The following is a 24,867-nucleotide window of genomic DNA, read 5'->3' on the forward strand; positions in this document are numbered from 1 at the left end:
AAGCTCCAAAAACAAAAATGGATAAAGGACAAGTCTCTGTATCCCCCTTCCCCTCAATTTCTCTATCTGTAAAATGGGAGTAATAAATAGTCTTAGAGAGGGTGAGGATAACATGAAAGAACAGGGGTGAAGGAATGTGGAGCAGTAACTACTAGTCAGCCCTGCAAGAGCTGTTAAAACTATCATGGCTCTCCCTAGAAACCAGTGGTGCGGCGTTTGGGTAACAACAGAGCTGGGCCTAGACAGTTACCATTCTTGCCTCCCTCCTCCCTGTCCCCCCAGCTCACCTCCACCAGCTTCACCACATTGGGGTGGTCTAGCTTCTTGAGGATGGCGATTTCCTGGTACACCTGCTCAATGGGGCCCCTAGGCTGGATGCAGCCTCCAGGAGCCAGCCGGGTGCCTCGGGGTGGGGGACGACCTGGAGGAGACAAGCCCATTCCAGTATCAGGGCAAACAGCTCTTCCCCTGCAAATGGCAGCTGGAGTTGGGACAACCCAAGCAAGGGGGTCTCGGCAGGGCTGGAGTGGCTGAGGCCACCAGGGGCGATAAGTGGCTCCTCACCTGTCTCCTCTGTTGCTAGAAATGAGTGAGGCTAGAGATCCAAGCTCCTTGATCAGCTTTCTGTCCCCTCCTTCCCACCCCATTCCTCAGGGCATAGTGACAGGAGTCTCTGGGACCTCTACCCAGACACTCCCTGCAGGGGTCACCATGCAATGGGATCTTCTCTGTCACATCCCAGCCCAGCACCTAAGAATAAAGGCCTGGCCCACCAAACTCACGTGGAAAGCCTGCCTGTCGGATCAGCTTCTTTTTGGACAGCACTTTCATTGCCTGCCAGGGAGAAAAGACCCCACATCTCGATTAACATGGAGAGTTTGGTAGAGGGAGAGTTCCCTCTGCTTCTAGGCCTGTCAAAGCTCTTGGAGCCCTGATGGCCTCAGGACTGAGTGCTTCACCATCAGAGTGGGTCAAGCAGCTGCAGGTGGCCTGGAGGCTGGATGCCAGGGTCCCTCCCAGCCCTGAGGGTGTTTCTGAGTTTCCAAGTCAGCTCTCCTGGTTGGGCCCACAAGCTTTGGGACTTGCTACAACTGAATCAAGACACTAGTGAGCTGCAGGGATGGACGAGGGACTGGCTGTTTTACACATGGGCCAAGTGAGGTTCAGGTGTTATGTCACTTGGCCAAGGACACACAGTTGGCAGATGTGAGAGCCAGAATTTGAACCCACACTGGACTGACTCTAAAGCCTCAGCTACAAGGGCAGTTTGTCCCACTACCACCTGGTTCTGGGTGCTATGAAGGATGTAGAAATGATAGCCCAGAGTAAAGATATGAAACATTTGCTGAATTTATCCATTTTCTTTCTGACCCAATCACTTTGCCTCCCCATTTCCCTATCTGTATAAGGGGAACACCACTTCCTTCCTAATACACAAAAGGAAATGACCTAAGAATAAAATGAAACCAGAGCAAAGAAAATCTTCCAGAAAGCCAAGTTCTGGAAAGGAGGCTTTTGCAGTGGACAAGAGTGGGGGCGGGGAGGGGGATGTGGATACTCACATAATAGGTATTGTCATTTTCATTGTAGGCCAACTTGACCACACCATAGGAGCCCTGGATAAAGGGAGACGCCCATTACATACTGTCTAGAAGTTACAATCTGCAAAATGAGGACCCTAATACAGGGGCTGCAAACCAGCAGCCAACTGGCCAAATCAGCTCTGCAATTACATTTTGTTGCATCTGCAGTTTTTAGAAAGTTTGAATTAATCGCTAGTATTTAAAAACAGAAAGATCAGATATAAAAATCTAAATTCTCAGCTTCTTTTGAAAAAAATCAGAAGATCTGGCCATATGGACCTATAATCATTTCCACATGTTAACAGTTTGCCATAGTCCTCACCACTCCCTACTGCCTTAGACCTAGCATGCTTTGCTCATTTATATTACTCACTTGCTTTCTATTTTGGCATTTGAAGTTTTGACCCCTGCAAAGATACTGCCCATTGGCTGAAATAAAAGCAAAAATAGATGTGAGAGCACCTTAGAAGGGGAAAAAAAAAACCCACTAATGTTGGTGATATGGAATTCCCTCAAAGCTGTCTGAGCTTTTGTGGAAACACATTAATATGCTGTAGAAAGAAAATAAACCAGATGGACCACTAATGACAAAACCTTCCCCCACAATCTTGCCTCCAAGGGCTTCTTCCCACCCCCAGCTCTAGCGGGTTCCCTCCATCATATCTGAGACATTCTCGGTAGATGCAGAAAACCAGTCTGGCTCCTGGGATATTTACCTTTCCAATTTCATCCTTTAGCGTGTACTGATTCAGCTGTACACAATCCTGGAGAGTTAAGTGGAAACACACAGAATATGAATTGTAGGTTTGCAGCTCGATACATTTTTCACAAAACAAACACATGAACTGGGACCCAAATCAGGAAAGAGAATACTGCCCGTCCCCCAGGAGCATCTCCCAGACACTGGGTTCTCTCTACGGTGACCACTATCCTGACTGCTAACAGAACAGCTTTAGTATATTGTAAAAATGTGATTATACAGTATGTACTCTTTTAATATCCATGTTTAAGAAGTGTTCCCAAAATGCTGATTTTTAATTAAACAAGTAATCCTGTCTAAGGACCATGTTGTCCTATAAAAACATAAAGTGGCATAAGTGGAGAATATCTGAGTGACCATGGGGCAGAGAATGGTTTCTTAATGGTTTCTCAAAGGTTCTTTTCATACAAAAAGTACCAATACAAAAGGAAACAAATGATAAACTGGATTTCATCAAAATTAAAACCTCAGCTCTTTGGGCAGCCCGTGGGGCTCAGTGGTTTAGCGCCGCCTTCAGCCCAGGGCCTGATCCTGGAGACCCAGGATGGAGTCCCAGGTCAGGCTCCCTGCATGGAGCCTGCTTCTCCCTCTGCCTGTGTCTCTGTCTGTCTGTCTCTCTCTCTCTCTGTGTGTCTCATGAATAAATAAAATCTTTTAAAAAATAAAATAAAACCTGAGCTCTTTAAAAAAATAAAACTTTGGCTCTTTGAGATACTCACTATTAAGGAAACAAAAGGCAAGCCACAGCCCAAGAGAAACTATTTGCAAACACATCAGAATGGCATTCAGACAGATAAAGAACTCCTATAACATATTACTAACAACACGCTAATTTAAAAATGGGCAAAAGATTTGAAGAGATTTCTCCAAAGAAGAGATACAAGTGCTCAAATAAGCACATGAAAAGAGGCTCAAAAAAAAAAAAAAAAAAAAAAGGCTCAACATCATGACTCATCAAGGAAATGTAAACTAAAACCAGACCCATTAGATTGGCTAAAATCCAAGACTGATCATACCAAGTGTTGTCAGAATAATATAGGGCACAGAGAAGCTTTACGCACTACTGGTAGGAATTTAAAATGGTGCACCCTCTTCGGAAAACAGTTGGGTGGTTTCTTAACAAGCACCTCTCTAGGACATAGCCATTCTGTCCTAGCTGTTCATCCAAGAGGTGTGAAAACTTGTGCCCATGCAAAGACTTGTAGACAAATGTTTGAAACAGTTTCATCTGTAATACTCAAACACTAGAAACAACTCAAATGTCCACTGACAGGTAAACGGATAAACAAACAGTGGTCCATTGCAGACAATGGAATGCTAGTTAGCCATCAAAAGGAAACAGACGACAACATGGACAAATGTCGAAATCATCAGGTCATCAATGAAGCTAAGTTAAAAAAAAAAAAAAGAGTACATACTAGATGATTCCACTTACAGAAAGTTCTTGAACTTGCAAACTAATCTATTATACTAAAAAGCAGGTCAGCAGTTACCTGGGAAAGGGGAAGAAGGGGGAGGAATGTGTCATCGGGTGTGCCCAAAAACGTCTGTGATCTTGACTGGGGTGAAGGTTTCACAGATGTATACATTATCAGAACTGATCATATTGTACACCTGAAATATGTGCACTGTTTTACTTCAGTTATACCTCAGTGTAATTAAGGAAGAAATGTTAGGTGATAGATGAAATAAAACTGAGAAAAGAAACATGATAGAAAATAACCCTTCGAAGTGTTACACATAAGCCCAACACTTCCCCTGAACCCCCCCACCCCAATTCTAACCCTTTCCCCAAACCTTGGTATCAGTTTGGTGCATAAACTTCCAGGCCTTTTTCTATGTAAATGCACGCATACATGCACCTGTTGAAAATACAGAGCATTGTTTTGGGATGGGGTTTGCAGGGGCATAAAAGATGTCACACTAGATCATTTCTCACTCAACAACGTCGCTGGAGACAGTTCCATGTCAGTGTGTACACAGAGACCTGCATCTTTTGACCTGCTGTATAGCACTCCTCGGCTCACAAAGCCCTCCCTTCACCAGGGGACATTTTAGGATACTTCCACTGTTTCTTTCCAGTGTTGATTTCATTCCCTTTAGTCCTAGAAGGATGTGACAGGCAGAAGTGGGGCCCTGCAGAGCTGACCTAAGAGGTCTCGCTGCCCCTAATCCAAGCCCCAAATGTTGCTGAATTCATCTTCCAGATTCTACTCTAATCCTATTAGCCCCTGACACTTCCAGGGTCAAGTCCTGACTCCACTCCTCTGACCTTGGCAGAGTCGCCTAGTTGTCCACCAAATACCAGGCTCTCCTTTCTTCCTTATAAATGGAGAACTAGATGGCAACGTCTGCATTTCCCAGCCTTTCTTATAGCCAGGGGTGGCCACATGTCTATGTTCTGGCTAGTAGGAGGTAGACAGAAGTTGTTGGGTAGAGTTTCCAGAAAAAAGGACTGACTTAGGAGGCAGATGACTTTTGCTCTTCTTCCCTGCTCCTTCTTCCTGTCTGGAATGAAATTGTAATGGCTATAGTCACAGCAGCCATCTTGAGACCACGAGGTTTTAAGGACAACAAAAGAACCAAATGGGTCCCAAATGCTGACTTCAAGATTTATTTTACATGATAAATAAGCCCTATTGTTGTGGTGGTGAAGGGGCTGTGTGTCTCTATTTCTCTAGGCTGACTCAATTCTAACTGAAATAAACCTAAATTCTCCCTCTAGCTCTGTTGCTGTGGTGCTCCCCACGTGGGCCCTATTCTTTAACTAGCTGAACCCCAGATTGCCCTTTCCCCCCACATCCTGCCTTTTACCTCTGGGCCTTTACTCATGCTGTGCATTCCCCTGCACTGAACTCTCTCCAGTTATGAAAGTCCTACCTAGCCCTCAAAAATATAGTTATATTATCAGCCTCTCTAGAAAGCCATTCTCTACGTCCATGCTTCTCCCAATTAAATTCATTCCTTCAACAAATATTTTTGTGCTCCTACTATGTGCAAGGTACTGTGCAAGACGCTGGGGACATGATGGTGGACAGAACTGTTCCTTCTGAGCTTACGTTCTAGCTGGGGAGACAAGCCAAAACCAACAGACACACATCTGTGATGAGTGCTGTGTCAACAGGGTGACAGAGTGGAGATGGGCTGGGGCCGAGGCTGCTTACAGAGGGTGGTCAGAGGGGCTCTTCAGAGGAGGAGACATTTGAGTTGAAACTTGGCTGTCAGAAGAAGACAGCCCTGCAAAGACAGGGAGAGGTTCCAAGCAGAGAGGACAGCAGGGGTAAAGGTAATGGAGGGAATGGGGGTGGGTATCTGAGGAATACAAAGAAGGCAACGTGGATGGAGCCCTGGGAGTCGGTGGCAGAAAGGCAGGAGATGGGACAGGGGCAGAACACGCAGGGCCTTGGTGAGCCCTAGTGGGGCTTGGAGTTCTAACCCACCTCTCAGAAGTTTCCAGTAGGAATCAAATGAGAAATATGCAGACAGTGCTGAGAGCAGGGCCTGGCACCCTGCTGTGAGGCGGGAAGGCCTCTCGCCCACCCCTACCCCAGCACAACTCCTGGTCACCAGCACCTGCATCGCTGCCAGAGGCTCTCTGTGGCCCCAGAACTTCCCGGGCCACTCTCAGGGCAGGTCACCCACTCCCAGCAGCCCTCACCAGCTCCCCTGGCTCTCAATCGGGATCACTCTGAGGTACAGAACTTTCTATGCTGTCAAACAGGGCTCCCCAGAGATGGGGCCCGAGTCGCCCACGATGGTAACAGGCTCCATCCTGGCCCCTTTGTTGCCCTCCTCTTCCACTCTCACTTCCCACCCGCCCTGGGGCTCCCGGGGTCACCGCTCAAATCCATGTTCTGGGAGAGCCCCGCTCCACAGAGGCCCGGCCGGCCGGGCCAGCTCACACACCTGCATGCCCGTGATGGACACGTGGTGGGACTCGACCGTGGGCCGCCGGGGCAGCCGCGGCGAGGACTGCGGGGAGCCCACAGGCGAGTGGGGCAGGACCGGGTGGGCGCAGCGGCCGTTCGCGTCCAGCGGGGACCGCTCCTGCAAGGAGAGCTTGCGACTGCACAGCTGGGGCCGGGCCTGAGACCCCGAGGCAGAGGCGTCCAGGGCCACCTTGCGGCCCTCAGCCTCCGGGGGCCGGTCCCGGCCCGGGCCGCGGTCCACCGCGCAGCCCGGCTCACACTCGGTGACCACGATGAAGGACTCCATGCCCAGGCGGATGCTCAGGGACGAGAGGCCCTGCAGGGCCTCACAGGGCTTCTGGCCTTCACTGCCGCCGCCACCCCCCAGCTCATCCTGGAGGGCGGCCGGGTCGCTGCTGGGCTGGCTAGAGACGCATGATGACATGGTGCGTGGGCCCGGGCACTCCCATCCGGCAGCAGCGCGCCACCTGCGGAGAGAGGAAGGGTCAGCGGCTCCCTGCCCGCCCCCTGCCCGCCCCCTGCCCCGGCAGCTCCTCCGACCCGCCTCCAGCCCACTTCCTCAAAATATCTGGCAAAACTTGATGGCACAGGATCTTAAGTCTATACAGAACATATTTCCTTAATTGAAAAGCCCCTCCTCGCGTACAGCAGAATTCCAAACTCAATCTGGGTAGGAACCAAGGATGAGAAAACCCCAAAATAGAGTACGCCTGCCCCCTACAGAGGTGGCAGCTACTTTCAGCTCAAGCCAATTGCTGCTAAAACGGGATTTGGGGGAGCCTGGGTGGCTCAGCGGTTGAGCGTCTGCCTTTGGCTCCGGCGTGATCCTGGAGTCCTGGGATGGAGTCCCGCGTCCGGCTCCCTGCATGGAGCCTGCTTCTCCCTCTGCCTGTGTATCTGTCTCTCTCTTTCTGTGTTTCTCATGAATGGGTGAAAAAAATCTTTTTAAAAAATTAAAAATAAAAAATAAAATGAATAAGTAAAATGGGGTTTGGGACTTGAATTGCCTGTCCTCCCCCACCAGCCCCCACCACCGCCTTTTTAACATATTTACTTTTAAGATTTTATTTATTTATTCACGAGAGACACAGAGAGGCAGAGACATAGAGGGAGAAGCAGGCTCCCCGCAGGGAGCCTGATGCGGGACTCGATCCCAGGATCACAACCTGAGCGAAAGGCAGATAGATGCTCGGCCACTGAGCCATCAAGGGGCCCCACATACTTATTATTTAATGTTTTCCTAATTCAGCACCCTAATTGGTGCCTGCCAGGCATAAGGCAAACATGAAGTCAAAAGGTTGACACTGGGGCACCTAGCTGGCTCAGAGGGTAGAGCATGCAACTCTTGATCTCAGGGTCACCAGTTCAAGTCCCACAAAACATATTTAAAAAAAGAAGTTGACATCAAATAGCTTAGCAGTTCCTCAAAAAACCTAAACAAAGAATGACCACATGACCCAGCAATTCTGTTTCTAGGTATGTACCCCAATAGCACTATTCTGGGTAGCCCAAAGGAAAAACAATCTACATATCCATCAACAGATGAATGGATAAACAGAATGTGGTCTAATCACACAATGAAAAATTATTCAGCCCTTAAAGGAATGATGTACACCTACTACAATCTGGGTAAACCTCAAAAACATCATGCTAAGTGAAGGAAGCCAGACCCCAAAGGTCACGTATGTATATTTATTTGAAATTTCTAGAGCAGGCAAATCCATAGAAACAGAGAGTAGATTAGTAATTGCCTAGGACTGAGGAGGTGTTGGGGAGAATGGGAGTAACTGCTAATGGGTACAGGGTCTCCTGGGGTGATGAACATGTTCTGGAATTAAACAGAGGTGGTGACTGCACAAAATTCTCAACGTACTAAGTGCCACTGAAGTGTTCACTTTTAAATGGTGACGTTCATGTTATATGAATTAAAAAAAAAAAAAGGCTGATGCTGTCTTAGACTGTCAATTCCTTCTGTCTCTAGGACAGATTATTAACCTTTGCTTCATGTATTTGACAAATTCTTCTGGACAAATGTCACAGGTGCCAGTAGGATTCAGAGAGTACATCCACGGATGCCAATGGTGGCAGCTCCATACTGATCACCCACATCACAATGTTACCAGGCAAACAGGGGTGTGGAGTAGAGAGATTTCATGAATGAATAAAAGGGTATCTCTTGAGGACACTGTGTGGCAGTGAGGGGATAGAGAGGAAGGTGCAGATGGGAATAGAAAGCCAGTGCTTCCTGGAGGACTTGGATGAGAGGCAGAGAAACGCCACTTGCCTTTTAGGGATAGTCCTGTAAGAAGTATTTATGAAACAGCTTCTGTGTCCGGCAATCTGGACGGTAAGGTAGGTGGATGGGATGAGAAAAGCATTAGCAAAATCACTGCAGCGTCCTAGCTTGGACACAGGCACAATTTATGAACACAGAGTTCACGGTAAAAGAGCAACAAAGAAACCCATCACGTGATAAGATGCTCAGCCTTAGTTATAGGAAGAGAAGTGCAAATTTAAACTACAATGAAATGGTCTAGTTAACTACACTCAACAAGTTAACTGTAGAATTACCATATGATCCACCAATTCTTCTCTCAGGTATATACCTGAAAGAATTGAGAGTAGGAATCCAAACAGATACATATACACTCTTGCTCCTGTCAGTGCTATGCACAGTCAAAAGGTAGAAATAACCCAAGTGTCCATCAGCTGTGGATGGAATGTGTTCTATTCATACAACAGAATATTATTCGGCCATAAAAAAGAATAAAGTTCTGACACATGCTACACCATGGATGAACTCAGAAAACATGCTAAGTCAAACAAGCCAAATATTAAAGGACAAATACTGTATGATTGCAACAATATGAGGGACCTAGAATAGACAATATTATACAGACAGAAGAGAGAGAGTTACCAGGGATGAAGGGAAAGGGAAAGGGAAGAGAGTCATCATTTATGGGGTACAGAGTTCAGTTTGGGGTGATGAAAAGTCCTGGAAAACATAATGGTGGTGGCTGAACAACCCTGTGAACGTCACTAATGTCACTGAATTGTATACCTACAAATGGCCAAAGTGGTAAATTTCATGTTATGTGTATTTTATTTACCAAAATTAAGAAAATAATAATAAAACTATAAGGAATTACTACTTTTTCCAACCATCAGATTGGCAAAGACAAAAATGTAATATAGCACTATTTTGGTGAGGCTATGGGGAGTATGAATTGGTACCATCCTCATGAAAGGAAATTCACTAATATCTGACAAAATTCCAAATGCACGTACCTTTGAGTTAGCAATTCCACACCTGAGTATTTATCCTACAGACAACCTTACACATGTGAAAAATGTCTTCTGGTAGTGTGGCTTGAAATGACCATCCACAGGGGACTGAGTAAAGAAGAATGAGGTACATGGTATTCCAGGAGAAAACCATGCATTTATTTTAAAAGAGGTGACTCTACACAGCGTGATAGGAATTAGCTTCAACACACAGTGTTATGTGGAAAAAAGACCAAAGCATTAGTATACTGCTGTTTTGGTACAGGGGTTGAAAAAAGCCATACATGTGAAAATAACTGTATATGCGACAGCGTATTTCCAAGAAAGGTATATAAGAAAATGGTTAACAAACAAATGGTTGCAGAAATAAGGGGACAGGGTGGGAAGGACTAACTTTCCATTGGGTACCATGTGCAAACTCTTTGGAAACGAATTCTTTTTTTTTTTCTTTTAAGATTTTATTTTTGGGGCACCTGGGTGGCTCAGTCAGTTAAGCATCTGCCTTTCAGCTCAGGTCATGATCCTGAGGTTCTGGGATCAAGCCCCAGGTTGGGCTCCCTGCTCAGTGGGGAGTCTGCCCCACCCCCTATGCACAGGAGCTCTCTCTCTCTCTCTCTCTCTAATAGATAAAATCTTTAAAAGAAAAAAAAATTGGGGGGCGGGATCCCTGGGTGGCTCAGCGGTTTAGCACCTGCCTTCTGCCGAGGGCGTGATCCTGGAATCCCAGGATCAAGTCTCACATCGGGCTCCCTACGTGGAGCCTGCTTCTCCCTTTGCCTGTGTCTTTGCCTCTCGCTCTCTGTGTGTCTCTCATGAATAAATAAATAAAATCTTTAATAAAAAAAGAAAGAAAAAAAGAAAAAATTTTAATCACTACACTCAATGCGGGGGCTCAAACTCACAACCCCAAGATTAAGAGTTGCATGCTCCACCAAATGAGCCAGTCAGACACCCTCAGAAATGAATTATTGAAACAAAGAAGTTAACTGTAACCATAATAGGAATTAAGATGATAAACCTAGAGGGCTGAGGCAGGAGGAGGTGGCAGCCGGTCCCACTCCTATTCCTCTATCCCACCCTTACTGTGTCTGAGGAACAAAGCACTGCGTTCCTATCTTGGCTTCCCTATCACTGAAAGAATCCAACAGAAGTTCAAGGGTCTGTGGCCCAGCTTGTTATTATGTTACACTTTCCCCAGGAAAGGAAAAGCAGGGCCCTTGAAGCTCCAATGCTTGGACTCGCCATGTACAAATGACTTAGCCTCCCTCAGCCTCGGTTTTCTAATCAATAAAATGGGCAGTCACCAGATAGACAGGAGGATTAAATGAGCTAAATACTCAGTATGTCTGGTACATGGTTACATGACCAAAATCTATTCTTTCAACAATTACCTATTGAATGCCTACTACCTGCTAGGCTGGGTTCCAGAATGTTCCTACAAAGTACTGATGTCCAAGCCAGCCAGCCTGCTCTTGTGTGGGTTCCATCGCCCTGGCCATTAGGATCCTACCGCCCCCAGGGCAGTGGCCTGTCCTCCCTCCCAGAGCCACCTTTGACAGGGCTGCAGAGTTCCTGAAAAGAAAATTAGTCTGGCAGCACCTGAGAAAGTTAATGGAGAATTTTTTTCTTGCCAAGAAAAGAAAACAATTGCTTATCGATCTTCACTCCAGGCCAAGGACACCAAGCCATCTGCCCCCAGCAAAGCTGCTTTTAATCAGTCTCCTTGACAAGCTGGTGTCTGGCCAGGGCTTTGGCCCTTGAGGTATGGAGGAGGCAGGAGAGGAGATGAGGGCCTCTATGCCGGAGGCGTAGGTGTGTGCAGGTCTCAGGAAAGAGGACCCAGACCTCAGTGCCTCAAGACCATCTAGAGTCCCCTGGTCTCCAGCGAGTCCCGACAGGCCAGCCAGCCATTCAGCCTGAGGAGGACGATCTTCCACCACTAACCCCTACAGAGTCCAAGCCAATGTTCAGATGGTTTTGGGGGGCAATAGACCTTACAAGGTCACAGGCTCTATAAAGATCTGATAAAACCTATCAACACTCTGCCCAGGAGAAAAAAAAAATCAAAAGAACACAATGGTTTGCATAACAACAGCAATAGCTAAACAATCAATTAAGCACTTATCATGCAGCAAGTATGCTAACTACTCTGCTTGGGTCATCTGATCTCCACAGGCTCTCGGCAAGGGAGAGGATGCTAAGCATGCCTTCCGGTGGTGATGGGGGCGTGGGGGGCTTTCTGCAAAACTGCTTGGTTTTGACAAAATGCCAAGAGCCCTCTCCCCAGAGCCTCCTGCCCAAAACCTATGTCCTCTCCCTCCTCCTGAAGACCTCCCCATCCCCCCAGGGCTAGCAGCCCCAAGCTCCCCCACCTCTCACAGGGTAGCTCAACAAAGCAACCAGACCTTTCCTGAAGCAGATGGAGCAGGCTCCTGGCCAGGATGAAGGGAAATGCTCCTTCCTCTGCGAGGAAGCCAAGTGGCACAGGCCTCTAGGAAGTGCATTCCCATTTCCTGGGGCCTATTGCCAACCTGTGCCTGCTCACCAAATGCAGAAGCACCACAGGATCCCAGCGCAGCAAGCAGCCAGCAAGTGTGCCCCCTGGCACATGCCCCAACCCAAGGCACATTACCCTGCAAGGGCTTGCTCCCTGAGGTCCCCAGCACCATGGGATAACAAAGGGTCCTGGGGGGCACCTGGGTGGCTCAGTGGTTGAGCGTCTGTCTTCAGCTCAGGTTGTGATCCCAGGGTTCTGGGATCAAGTCCTGCATCGGGCTCCCCACAGGGAGTCTGCTTCTCCCTCTGCCTATGTTTCTGCCTTTCTCTGTGTGTCTCTCATGAATAAATAAACAAAATATTAAAAAAAAAAAAAAAAGGTCAAAAAGGTCCCCAGATAGCTATGAGGATACTGCCAAGGCCAGAGACAACGTCCTCCCTGGGATAACAGGCTTGGGCAGCCACATCTTCTCTCACGTAGGGAAACTGAGGCCCAGGGAGGTCCTAAAGGAAATTCACTCACCCATTTGTTCTTTCAAGTAATTACTGAGGACCTACTACGTGGTCCACAAAACAGATGTCATTTCTTAAAAGTAGGTACATGGGATACCTGGTTGTCTAAGTCAGTTGAGTGTCTGACCCTTGGTATTGGCTCAGGTCATGATCTCACAGTCATGACAGGGAAACCAAGACAGGAACACAATTAATGAATTTTTTCTCAGACACAATAAGGGTGGGATAGAGGGATAAGAGTAGGACCAGCTGCTACCTCCTCCTGCCTCAGTGGGAAGTCTGCTTGAGACTCTCTTCCTCTGCCCCTCCCCCTGCTTGTGATCACAAGTAGGTGTGCACAAGCTTTCTCCCTCTCTCTAAAATAAATAAAAATAAAACCTTAAAAAAAAAGTAGGTACACAAATGACTCTGTAAGTACAAACAAGGAGAAACCAGGACAAGATAAAAGAGAAGATGGGGGGACACCTGGGTGGCTCAGTTGGTTAAGCAGCTAACTCTTGATTTCAGCTCAGGTCATGATCTCAGGGTCATGGGATTGAGCCCCTTGTCCCACATGGAGTCTCCTTGAGATTCTCTCTCTCTCTCCCTCTCCCTCTGCCCATCCTCCCATACATGCACACGTGCTCTCCCTCTCTCTCTCAAATAAATAAATCTTAAAACAAAAAAGAGGGGGCACCTGGGTGGCTCAGTCCATTAAACAGCCAATTCTTGATTTCGGCTCAGGTCATGATCTCAGGATCTGAGGCTCTGAGATCAATGGGGCATCTGCTTGATGGTTCTCTCTCCCTCTACCCCTCTCCTTGCTCTTGCTCTCTCTCTCTCTGTCTCAAATAAATAAGTCTTTTTTAAAAGAAAAAAAAAGAGAACAGAGGGCCCACTTTAGATCTGAATGGGGGTGGGGCCAGATCAAGTAAGGTCTCGATTGAGGAAATTCTATTTAGGCTGAGACCTATAGCGTGAACAGGTGCTGAGGGGGCAAGAACTTGTAGCAGGAGGAGTGAGCATCTGAGAAGGCCCCAAGGCAGGAAAGACGTGGGAATACTGGAGGAAATAGCAAGAGGCACCACCCCCTCCTCCCCAGACGGGAGGCTGGGCCTCCAGGACTGTGAGACCACACAGTGCAGTACATCATCACGGCAGCCCTAGCAAACCAACATAGCTCCCACCCACCCAGAGAAGCCAGCTGCCTCAGAAGCCACAGATGCAGAGGTGTTTCCCAATGCAAGAGCAAGAGCCCCGGGGGCGCTCAGCTGGACTGGTGAACACAGTGCTAAGGGGTGATGCCAGCAGGAATATTCCAGATTCCAGCCTTGGCCCAGCCAAACAGTCTTATCAGGGGATCCCTGGGTGGCTCAGCGGTTTAGTGCCTGCCTTCAGCCCAGGGCGTGATCCTGGAGTCCCGGGATCAAGTCCCGCATCAGGCTCCCTGCATGGAGCCTGCTTCTCCCTCTGCCTGTGTCTCTGCCTCTCTCTCTATATATATATGTGTGTGTCTCTCATGAATAAATAAATAAAATCTTTAAAAAAAAAAAAAGTCTTATCAGTTCAGTGACACCAACTCTTACAAATGTCTGTCCTTGAGCACTCTTTAGTTTGGAGGCACAGAAACTGTCTCCCCAGAGACAAAGGCCCTCCCTTGGCACACAGCAGGAGGGACAATTCTGGTTTTCGCATGCAGAGACCCTGTCCCCATCACAGCCATTAGAGCAAAAAAGGTGCAAATGGTGAGTCTCAGATGACACCTGGCCACCAACATATTTTGCCTGGCCTACCCTGTGTCTAAAACTATTTGAATGAGATGTCAATATTTTAAAGCTGGGACATTTCAGATAAAAGTCAACATTTCCAGAGTCTCTTGAAGTCACTCCAATGGCACCAGACCTGTATTCTCTCCTGGCAACAATGCACCGCAGCTTTGGACAGGAGATACAGTTACCCACATGCCGCAGTCCTCACCACCCCCGTACTTGCCTCCCCAACACGGAGGATAGGCTGAGTGCATGTCACACGCCCATCCCCTTTTTCCATAGCTCCTGACCTATCTCACCCCCATGGGCCCTGCTTGGAGATGCATCAGATGTCAGTGCTAAATAGAGCACACATTGGTGGTCACCTGCTCCAGCCATTTTTCATTTCACCAATGAGAAAACGAATGTTTAGAAAGATTTACTGATTTGCCCAAAGTTAAGCAGTAGTTCCAGGAAAAGCTAAAATTGGTCTGAGTTTTTCAAGAAGAGGCTAAAAGTTAAAGTACAGCCTTGCAGTGTCCACATATTGCATCCTAAATAAAGTCCAGGCTGGGCAAAATCTCTAACAAAGAGGAGCATACAGCCTATGCCTCTGACTTCTTAAGACCTCAACCTGCTTGAGAGGGGAGAACAAAGACATGGAGTCCTAGGATGGTCAGAAAAGAAAGGCACAGATTTGGGAATAGAGACAATCAGCCTGACTTAACTTGTGAGAGCTGTGGCTTTGCCCTTTTTGTTTACTGATCAACTCCAGAGCCTAGAACTTTCCAGAACACTGTTGGCACTCAGTAAATATTGGCTAGAGGCCATTGTTTATATCACTCCCAAGGCTCCTCAGACATTTTCTTTAGTTGGCCTAGAATCTATGTTCCTTTAGTCTAATAACAGCAGCCTGATCTACATCTGGGAAATCATTATTTTTTTGTGAAAGGTGACTCCATGAAGCTGTCTGTAAATCAACTTCATATTCCTATCTGACTCAAGACTGGTCAATCAGGCATGAATTGCTCTGGTCAAGAAATCTGATTCAAGAGAGATGTGTGACTCAGGTCAGACGACCAAGTCTCATTTTAGGATTTGGCAGAAGTATTGAGAATGTCTCTTTCTGTGGGACTTAGCAATAAGGATGTATTTCTACATTTTATCAGAGGCTGAGGAGAACCCTGTCTTAGCATGAAGTTGACAGAGAGAGAAAAGAGACAACAGATAGAGAAGAACTGAGGCCAGAGACACTCTTTGGGTACCTGGATCCAGCCATGCCTGAAGCCCTTATACACTAGAAGCTTTTAACTACATGAGCCAATAAATTCCCTTTGTTTGCTTAAGTTAGTTTGTGACTGATTTTCTGTCACTTACAACCAAGGAGAAGAATTAGAACTGATTGACAAAGCTTCTCCACTAAGCTCCCTGCCAGACCAACAGTTCTCTACACCATAAGGCTCTCAACCAGGCCAAATTGCCAGGCAGCTGCAAGTCCCCTGGTAACCAGACAATCTGCACCTTGATAGGCAGAAATCAGAACTTCCAAAGTCTTTTTTTTTTCCTTTAATCCTAAAAAAAATCAAGGATGGGTAAAGGAAGGACCAATGAACAGGACAGAGTGAAGGAAAGACAGGGACTAGCACTTTCAATGCAAGAAATGCATCACTGGGGATGCCTGGGTGGCTCAGCGGTTGAGCACCTGCCTTTGGCCCAGGGTGCAATCCTGGAGTTCCAGGATCAAGTCCCACATCGGACTCCCTGCATGGAGCCTGCTTCTCTCTCTGCCTGTGTCTCTGCTTTTCTCTGTGTGTCTCTCATGAATAAATAAATAAAATCTAAAAGAAAAAAATGCATCGTCGTAGCAGTAACCACAGTGGCGTTAGATGGCAGCCAGCCCTCTGGAGGGAGTGCTTGCCGAGTGCCAGGCACTATTCTGAGCATTTAGCATGTATCGTCTCATTTAACTGTCAGAAAACCGTATGAGGGGATCCCTGGGTGGCGCAGCGGTTTGGCACCTGCCTTTGGCCCAGAGCGCGATCCTGGAGACCCGGGATCGAATCCCACATCGGGCTCCCGGTGCATGGAGCCTGCTTCTCCCTCCACCTGTGTCTCTGCCTCTCTCTCTCTCTCTCTCACTGTGTGCCTATCATAAATAAATAAAAATTTTAAAAAAAAAATTAAAAAAAAAAAAAAGAAAACCGTATGAGTCGGGTACACTTATCATGCTTATTTCACTGGCGAGGTTAGCTGAGGCAGAGAGTCCAACTGACTTGCCCAAAATCACACAGCGCTTTGGGAAAGCACAGCTGTAAACCAAAGAGAGGTGAGACATGGTGACCAAGTGCACATCCCTTCTCCTGCACACACCAAATGCTCCCTGAACAGAGGCTGCTGAGAAAGCACTTCCACAGCTAGCAAGCTCGAGCCCCTCAACGGGCTTTACTTTATATTAGAACACAAATTTTCATCTCTAATTCCATATGCTAACTTTACTCTTTTCATCGTCCCCTCTAACTCTTGTCCACATGCATCACTTTTCACAAGATTTAAATTAAAGTGTGCATATAATTTCAGGGGTGAGCAGGGGCTGGGAGCTGGCTCTGCCTCTGCAGGACCAACCCTGTCCCCCACACTTGGACACAGAAGCTGGGAGAATTGTCTGAGATGAATCTACATAAAATCTCTTTTCCTCAGAAACCTCAATGGCAACATCCTAATGTACTTGTTAAAACTCCTGTCAGGGGGATCCCTGGGTGGCGCAGCGGTTTGGCGCCTGCCTTTGGCCCAGGGCGCGATCCTGGAGACCCGGGATCGAATCCCACGTCGGGCTCCCGGTGCATGGAGCCTGCTTCTCCCTCTGCCTGTGTCTCTGCTTCTCTCTCTCTCTGTGTGACTATCATAAAAAAAAAAAAAAAACCTCCTGTCAGGGAGGTGTTCTTTCTTCCACACCCTGCTCCCATCCGAACCACTGGCTCCCCATTGAAATTTCTCCAGCAGAGCCTTATCTCAGACACCACCCACGATGCCCCTTCCCTCATCCACTCACCTCCTACCTCATGCCCCTCATACCAGACCACGGCCCAGGAGAGGGGTAAGGGGGCATCTCCTTGCAGGACCATCCTTTCTCCTCTCCAGGTTGAGATAAGCATTTTTATCTCTGCAACTGCCATCTCTCAACTATTTACAGAAGCCAATGGGATAAAAAGAGACAACATAAAAATAGTTGCTCAGCAGCTTTCAGGATTGGGGGTGGGGGTACACAGACTCTTGGAATGTTCTTTCTCTCCTTTTCAAAGGCGAAAATGCTAGAATTGTTTCTCTTTGCCAAAGCACCCCCCAAGAGTTCACAAACTACTCACCTGGGAGCTCTCTGGGGGCAGGGACCAAGTCTAGGCAGAGCTTGTCACCAGCCCCCCCAAAAAGTGTGGGTTCAGTTCAGTGACATATCATCAGGGTTCCAGAGCCAGCACTTAAGAGAAACACAGCGTCCTGCTCTGCCCTGTTTCCATCCGGCCTTCCAAAAAAACATGAGCCAGTCAAAAAAACAAAACAAAACTTGGCTTTTTTCTATGCTTAAAATGTTTCCTAATTGAAGAAAAAAGTTTAGCAGCACCACCACCAACACGATGGAAACAGAAAAAACACTGGCAGCTGAAATCGCTCCTCCCCCACTTTGGCCACTAACGTCTCCAACAGGGAACACCAGGGCACAGGTCTTACCTATGAGTAACAGCATCCACCTCCTTTGAATTATACCCAATTTTTGGTTGTGTTGAGGAAGGGATCCAATCAGGGAAGGAAGAAAAGATAATCACTTAAAATCTTATTTTTCAGAGAGCAAAGCCATACCCTCCTGGAGAAGAGAGATTCTAGTCCAGTCTTGTCTAATCTAGTCTATTCTATGCCCATGAGAAAATCAGCATCGTCTGCCAGCATAAGAAGGCAAGGAAGACCAGAGAACACAGGATTAGGAGGCATGCTGGGAAACTATGCACATCCCAGGGGCCTGGGCCTTGATTTTCTCATCTGTAAAATGGAACCGCTGCAGCCTAGCGAGAGGGTAACTTGAGTCCATCTTCTGTATGAAAACTGGCTCACAGTCAACACTCCCGAAGACCCTGTTCTCCTCTCCTCTCTGTGTCCCACCCACTCGGCTGTGACTGTGAAACGGAAGGGGCCACCGAGGGGCTGCTCTTCTCTGGGCTTCCTCCCAGCTCCGTTTTTGCTAGATTTCTGATTTCCTCCAGATAAGTATTTCTAGCTGAGCTGTCCGGAGACTGAGCTGACTCCACGCCTGGTCACAGGGTGAGGGCTCCATCTGTCTGGTGAAGCTTTCTCTACCTTGTGGGTTTACTTATCTAGAAAAAGTCTCACAAAATATATGCCCGAAGATGACATGAGGACATACATTGAACAAATCATCATGACTGAAGAGAACGGAACTGGATGAAATTCACTCTCTCCCTGAAAATCACACATGTCACACCTGTGCATTGACCCTGGGGGCACTGGGCTTTGCGAGAAAGCAAGAATATTGTGGCGGAGCCAGAGTGGGCCAGATAGAAGGAGTCTTGAAAACTGTTCACCAATTGATTTCAGAGACCCTCCCTTCCACCACCTCGACCACCACCACCACCACCAGCTCTGCAAACAGAGACACAAAATAATGTCTTATGCCCAGAGATTTATTAACTGGGGGCTGAGAAGGCAGAGGAATACTCAAAGTGGCCTTAAGAAATGCTCTTGGTGGGGCAGCCGGGTGGCTCAGCGGTTTAGCGCCACCTTCAGCCCAGGGCATGATCCTGGAGACCCGGGATCCAGTCCCACGTTGGGCTCCCTGTGTGAAGCCTGCTTCTCTCTCTCTCTCTCTCTCTCATGAATAATAAAAAATAATAATAATAAATAATAAAATAATAAAAAAAAAGAAAGAAAAGAAAGAAACACTCATGGTGGGGCACCTGGATGTTTCAGTTGGTTAAGGGGTTAAGCATCTGCCTTCGGCTCAGGTCATGATCCCAGGGCCCTAGAATTGAGTCCTGCATCAGGCTCCCCACTTGGCCTTGATTCTGCTTCCCCCTCTACCCTTCCCCACTGCTTGTGATGTCTCTCATGCTCTCTCTCTCTCTCTCTCTCTCTCTCTCTCTCAAATAAATAAATAAATAAAATCTAAAAAAAAAAAAAATCTAATGGTGGAAACAAGCCAGTGTCCACCAACTGGTAAATGGATAAACATAATGGGGTCTATCCATACAAGGGAATACTACTCAACCATAGAAAGGAGCACTGATACATTCTACAACATGGATGAACCTTGAAAACATTCACACTCCAAGAAAGAGAAGCCAGATACAAAGGGTCACATATTAAGATGTCAATAAGGTAACAAGCACAGTCTGAAAGAAAAGACCATTCCAAAAGAGAGCTGCAATTTCCTTAACTTCCAAGAAAGAATGCACAGAAATGAGGGAGAAGGCCATGGCAGCATCTGGAGCCAGGCATGCCTGAACCCCACACCTGGGTCCTGTAACCGAAAGGGGGTAGCTAACTGGGAAAGCAAAACATCTAGGGAAATATAGTAACACAAGGACCTCTGACCCAAAGGACAATCTGAAATAGCACTTGCCTCAAATTTCCAGGATTGGGAAAAGAAATAAGAACCAGAAGGCGGCATGCAGAAGAAAAGGTTGTGAGGGACCCTAACCAAGTTACAGTACTCTGCTTTCTCTGAGCCTTTCCATTAAATGAGTTCATGATGGGATGAGGATGACTCTGCATCCCACGTTAAAATCTGAGTCAAAATGCCTTGAAAATAGGCTTGGTCTGCCCCACCCAGTTCCTCTTGAGACCCCACCCAGTCTCCCTACCCAGTAGTCCAGCTTGGATCTAGGTTAAGGTTCTCAAGGGGGGAACTCTGGGTTACTGCAGGAAGTTCCCTCTGCTAGGTCAGACCCTTCCCCTCTTATTCCCATCCAATCTCCCCTTGCCCTTTTGTTTTTTAGCCCATCCCTCAAGGCTGAGCACAAACAACACTTATTTCTGGGAGCTTCCTGGATTCATACCAGCCAGAAGAGATTTCTCCAGAAACTCCACTGCCCTGTGCTTCCATCATTCCCAGCACACTTCTTCCTCCTAGTGTTTTTCAACAGAGGCATTCCTGGCATTCAGGGCAGGACACTTCTTCATGTCTGGCATGGATCTGGCCTGCTTGCCGGACATTTGGCATCCTTGGCTCCTGCCCACCAAAGCCAGAAGTGCTCAGCATCACTGTGACACCAAAAGGCACCAGGCACTTTTTCAAATGCTTGCCAGGACGGTGGGACTGTCCCTGATGAGAACTACTGCAAAGGTATTAGTGAATATGTTTGGCTACTAGCCCACTAAGAACCTGGGAGGGGAGCAAAGACAAGCCCAAGTTAATAAGCATCAGCACCATGCCCACTTAGATCCGTGTCCTTCTAAGCTGGCTTAGTAAACAATTCTGGGCCCCTCAAAAAACGGAGGGCAGCCTTGCAATGGACTGCTCTAGGATAGATGATAAAATGCACAGGCTCAAGAGCCTGACATGCCTGGGTTGGCTGTGTGACCCTGGGCAAGCTGCTTAGCCTCTCTGACCCCTCTATAAAATGAGGCTAACTCCTAGCAACACGGCAGAATTGTTTCCACCCTTGACCTCCTCATCTCTATAATGGGAATAAAAATCTCTGCCCCCTAGGATTCTGGTAGGCATTAAATAAGATAATAAATGCAACACATAGTCCAGTGTGTAGGGGCTCATCAAATGATGGCTATTACTTTTTATTACAAAAATTCACTGCGCTCTCACTATGAATACCTGCTTTCTATAGAGGAAAGGCTTATGATGAGCAATCTGGAAGGAGGTGCTGGGGCTCGCCAAGAAGCTGCATTTGCATAGCATGAACACTGTTCATTCTTAAATTGCATGTTTCTGTGTATTGGTTTAGGAGGAGGGGGCTAACTCTCCCAAAGCCCTCCCCTTGTTACTGCCCCTACCTCCCCCCTGAGTATGTGGGAGCCTATGAGGAGAGAGCTACCCTCTCCTCTCTCCCCTGGGGGCAGAGCTAGGGGAAGGGGTGTGGTGACAGTATCACTCTAGGGTACCTGAAGTTTCTATCTCTAAGGCTGTAGGGACTTTCAGATTGAGGAAGGTTGAAGTTCCCTTTATGAAAATGGACACTACATGTCCCCACCCCAGGCCAGAGAGCTCCTCTCTCACTAAGAGCACTGAGTCCGCCCCCCCCACCCCCCGCCCGCGCTCCGCCCCCACATCCCTCCACCCCAACCTTCTGGAGGAGACAGGAGAAGCTAAAGTGCAACCTCCCCAGGGCCAAGTGCGAGCAGCAGGGTGGCTGAGGGTGGCTGGCAGAGCTGTGAAAACACCCCGCTTCCCAAACTGGGCAGTGCAGGGGGGGGGGGGGCAGGAAGAGCTCGAGGCTACACAGCATGGCATTCCAGGCAGGCACCAAGACCCAGACTCCCGGGGCTGGGCCCAGAAACCCCGCGTCCCCAACAGTCAAGCAGAAGGGGCAGGTGAAGGCACGTCTCCGCACTCATCAAGAGCTGCGGTCCGGAGGTAAATTTAGGTCAAAAGGACCAGCCAGTGAGGTTCCGGAGGGCGGAAGCAGAGGGCCAACGAAGAGAGGCAAAGGTCCCCAGGCCCCGCAACTGCTGATCCAGGGTCCTGCCCCCTGGTGTCGGTCCAACCTACCCAGGGCCTGGGTTTGCCCCCAAGACAAGGGGGTGCGGGGGTGGGGTGCTCAGAGTCCGGTGGCCCTCTCCGTCCCTGCACTCCGTAGCCTTCCCTACCTGTCAAACGCGAAAAGGTGGGCCTAGGCCGCCTCCGAGATCCCTGCCTGACTGCCCCGGCCCCGGGGGACACGGGTTCCAAACTCCGGGACCGCCCCTGCCACCCTCTCCCCCCGGCCAGGCGCGGCCCAGCCTAGGCGGCCACCCCAAGGCCCCGGGCGCTCCGAGGACGCGGGGGAAGGGGCGCCGGGGCGCCGGGGGGCCGGGTCCCCCCCACGTGGCGGGGCGTGGGACGGTGCACGTGGGTGCCCTCGGTGGAGGGAATCCGGGGCCGGCCGCAGGGCTTTGTCTGCAATCCCGGCAGCGGTCCCCGCCCCGACAGGGCAAGGGCGCCCCGGCCCGCGGCCCCGCTCCCCGCAGCTCACCTGGGCTCCGCGCCTCCGCCGCCGCCTCCCGCGCTCGGCGCCCCCGGCTCGGCTCCGCTCAGCTCGGCGCGGCCGCGCGCTCCTCTCCGCGGCCCCGGCGGGCGCGCGCAGGGGGGCCGGGGGCGGGAGGAGCCGCCGGGTCTCGCTGGGGCGCGACGCCGCCGCGGGCTGCGCGAGGATTGGCCGCGGCCGCTGGAAACCCGGGCGCCGAGCCGCCGTCGGCGCGTCCCCGCGGGCTCGGCCCCGCGCCGGGGAGGGGGGGAGTGACGGGGGCCGGCGGAGCCGAAAGGAGCGGCGAGGCGGAGGGCGGGGGAAGGGGGGAGGCGGGGGCGAGGGGAAGTGGGGCGGGGCCGGGAAGCCGCGGAGCCGCGCGGACCCGAGCGCCCCGGTGGGCGGGGGGCGAGAGGCGGCGCCGCAACTTCGCTCCGGGCCGCGGCGCGCACCTGGCCGGGCGCTCCCCGCGGCGGCGGCGGCGGCGGCGACACCCTCGGGCGGGCGGGCGGGCGGGGCGCGCCGGCAGCTCTCGCTTTGTTTGGCCAAACGCGGGGACCGCGCGGCGGCGGCTGGGTGGCGGGGAGTCCCCCGAGTCGGCAGAGCGGCGGAGCTCCCGTCCCGAGGCTGCGGCCTCTGCCCCGGGCGCCGGGCGGTGGATGCGGCCTGGACCTCGGGTCCCCACCCACTCAGGGGAACCCCTTTCCTTGCCCGCCTCCCCGCGGACCCGGGCTCGGGGCCCGCCCCAAAGGCCGGGGAACTCGGCTCCTTTCCCACATCCACTCCACCCGGATGTACAAAACTACCCGAAACAATGAACTTCTGGCCTTCCCCCAGGGCTACTTAGATGCTTTTTGTGCAAAACAATATATTCTTCACAAACATTCCGCCCCTTTGGGGCGCCCTCCTTTGCCGGAACCTTAAGAGTGTGTTTGGGGAGCGGCGCTGCAGGAGGGAGAAAGAAGATCTCAAAGGTCTGACCTGCCGACCTTAGATGGTTCTCGAACTCAGTCCTGACCCAAAAGGTACCCAGGGCATGTTTCGCTGACCCTGCCAAGGAGCCAAAAGGTAATCAAGAGTCCAGACGGGAATCAAGGGCCAAAGTAATGAAAGGTTCAGAGTCCTCTTGTGCTAGAGGCACCTGGGTGGCTCAGTGGTTGAGCATCTGCCTTTGGCTCAGGTCATGACCCGCGGTCCTGCAACCGAGCTCTGCATCAGCCTTCCTGCGTGGAGCCTGCTTCTCCCTCTGCTTCTGTCTCCGTGTCTCTCGTGAATAAATAAGATAAAATCTTTAAAAAAAAAAAAAAAGTCCTTTTTACTGGATGGATTTCCAGACCCTTCAGTTTAGATCCTCTGGTATATACGTGCTGACCAACAGTTGAGAGCTTTGGGTAAGAGGACCCCCATTTCTGATGTTACTCACCACGGACACCTTGGTTGGTAACAGTAAAAGCCCAGAAACAACCTTCCTACTGTTCATGGGGGGAATGGATAAATGAAATGTGTTATTTGATTGGATAAATGATGGGATACTATGCAATAGTTCCAAGGAATACATTAAATCTACTTGTACAGGGACGCCTGGTTGGCTCAGCGGTTGAGCATCTGTTTTTGGCTTAGGGTGTGATCCCAGAGTTCCACATCGAGTCCTGCATCGAGCTCCCTGTGAGGTGCCTACTTCTCCCTCTGCCTATGTCTCTGCCTCTCTGTGTGTCTCTTATGAATAAATAAATAAAATCTTAAAAAAAAAAAAAAAGATCTACTTGTACACACGTGGGAAGATCCTCAAACCAGAATGCTGAGTAAAGGAGCAAGGTACAGACTACAATAAGATGTAAAATTTGTATTTTAAAACCCCACATAGTCTATCTTGTTCACAGACACCTGCTTGCCTAGTGTTTTTTTTAAAGGTCAATGGGGATTGAGTGTCAATTAAATTCATGACAATCTGCCACAAAGATGGACGTAGGGACAGAAAATAAAGACAGGGAGCATAAGAAATGTTGGACAGTTTCATGCCTTTTACTTTTATTTTTTTTAAATTTATTTATGATAGTCACACACACAGAGAGAGAGAGGCAGAGACACAGGCAGACGGAGAAGCAGGCTCCATGCACCGGGAGCCCGACATGGGATTCGATCCCGGGTCTCCAGGATCGCGCCCTGGGCCAAAGGCAGGCGCCGAACCGCTGCGCCACCCAGGGATCCCTGCCTTTTACTTTTAAAGGAATTAGAAGCAAATGGTGAAATGTCAAGTCAATTCTGAATGGTGGATGCATAGTTCTGTATTTTTCTATATTTTGCTATTTTCTCCTCAAAACTATGTATTGAGGCTGCTGGGGAACATTTTGAACATCTCTGACTCTATGTCAGGAGTCAGAAAACTTTATC

At 49.2% G+C, this 24,867-nt stretch overlaps 1 protein-coding gene across 5 annotated transcripts in view; it reads right to left on the bottom strand.

Moving 5' to 3' along the window:
- CAMKK2 (calcium/calmodulin dependent protein kinase kinase 2) overlaps nt 1-22,737 on the bottom strand; it is a 48,452-nt gene extending 25,715 nt beyond the window's left edge. Inside the window, exons 1-6 of one of the 5 annotated variants that reach the window (XM_041728507.1) lie at nt 22,486-22,737; nt 6,250-6,739; nt 2,300-2,347; nt 1,563-1,616; nt 783-834; nt 288-421 (exon numbers count right to left, since the gene is read on the bottom strand). In XM_041728507.1, the coding sequence (XP_041584441.1) occupies nt 288-421; nt 783-834; nt 1,563-1,616; nt 2,300-2,347; nt 6,250-6,696 (735 nt within the window). In that variant the 5' untranslated portion in view covers nt 6,697-6,739; nt 22,486-22,737. Of the gene's footprint in view, nt 1-287; nt 422-782; nt 835-1,562; nt 1,617-2,299; nt 2,348-6,249; nt 6,740-20,355; nt 20,546-22,485 lie in introns of those variants that run through there. The other 4 variants (XM_041728505.1, XM_041728509.1, XM_041728508.1 and 1 more) reach the window with 4 other exon arrangements.
- Between the last annotated feature and the right edge of the window lie 2,130 nt (nt 22,738-24,867).

This window comes from Vulpes lagopus, chromosome 14 (assembly GCF_018345385.1).
Source record: "Vulpes lagopus strain Blue_001 chromosome 14, ASM1834538v1, whole genome shotgun sequence".
NCBI lineage: Eukaryota > Metazoa > Chordata > Mammalia > Carnivora > Canidae > Vulpes > Vulpes lagopus.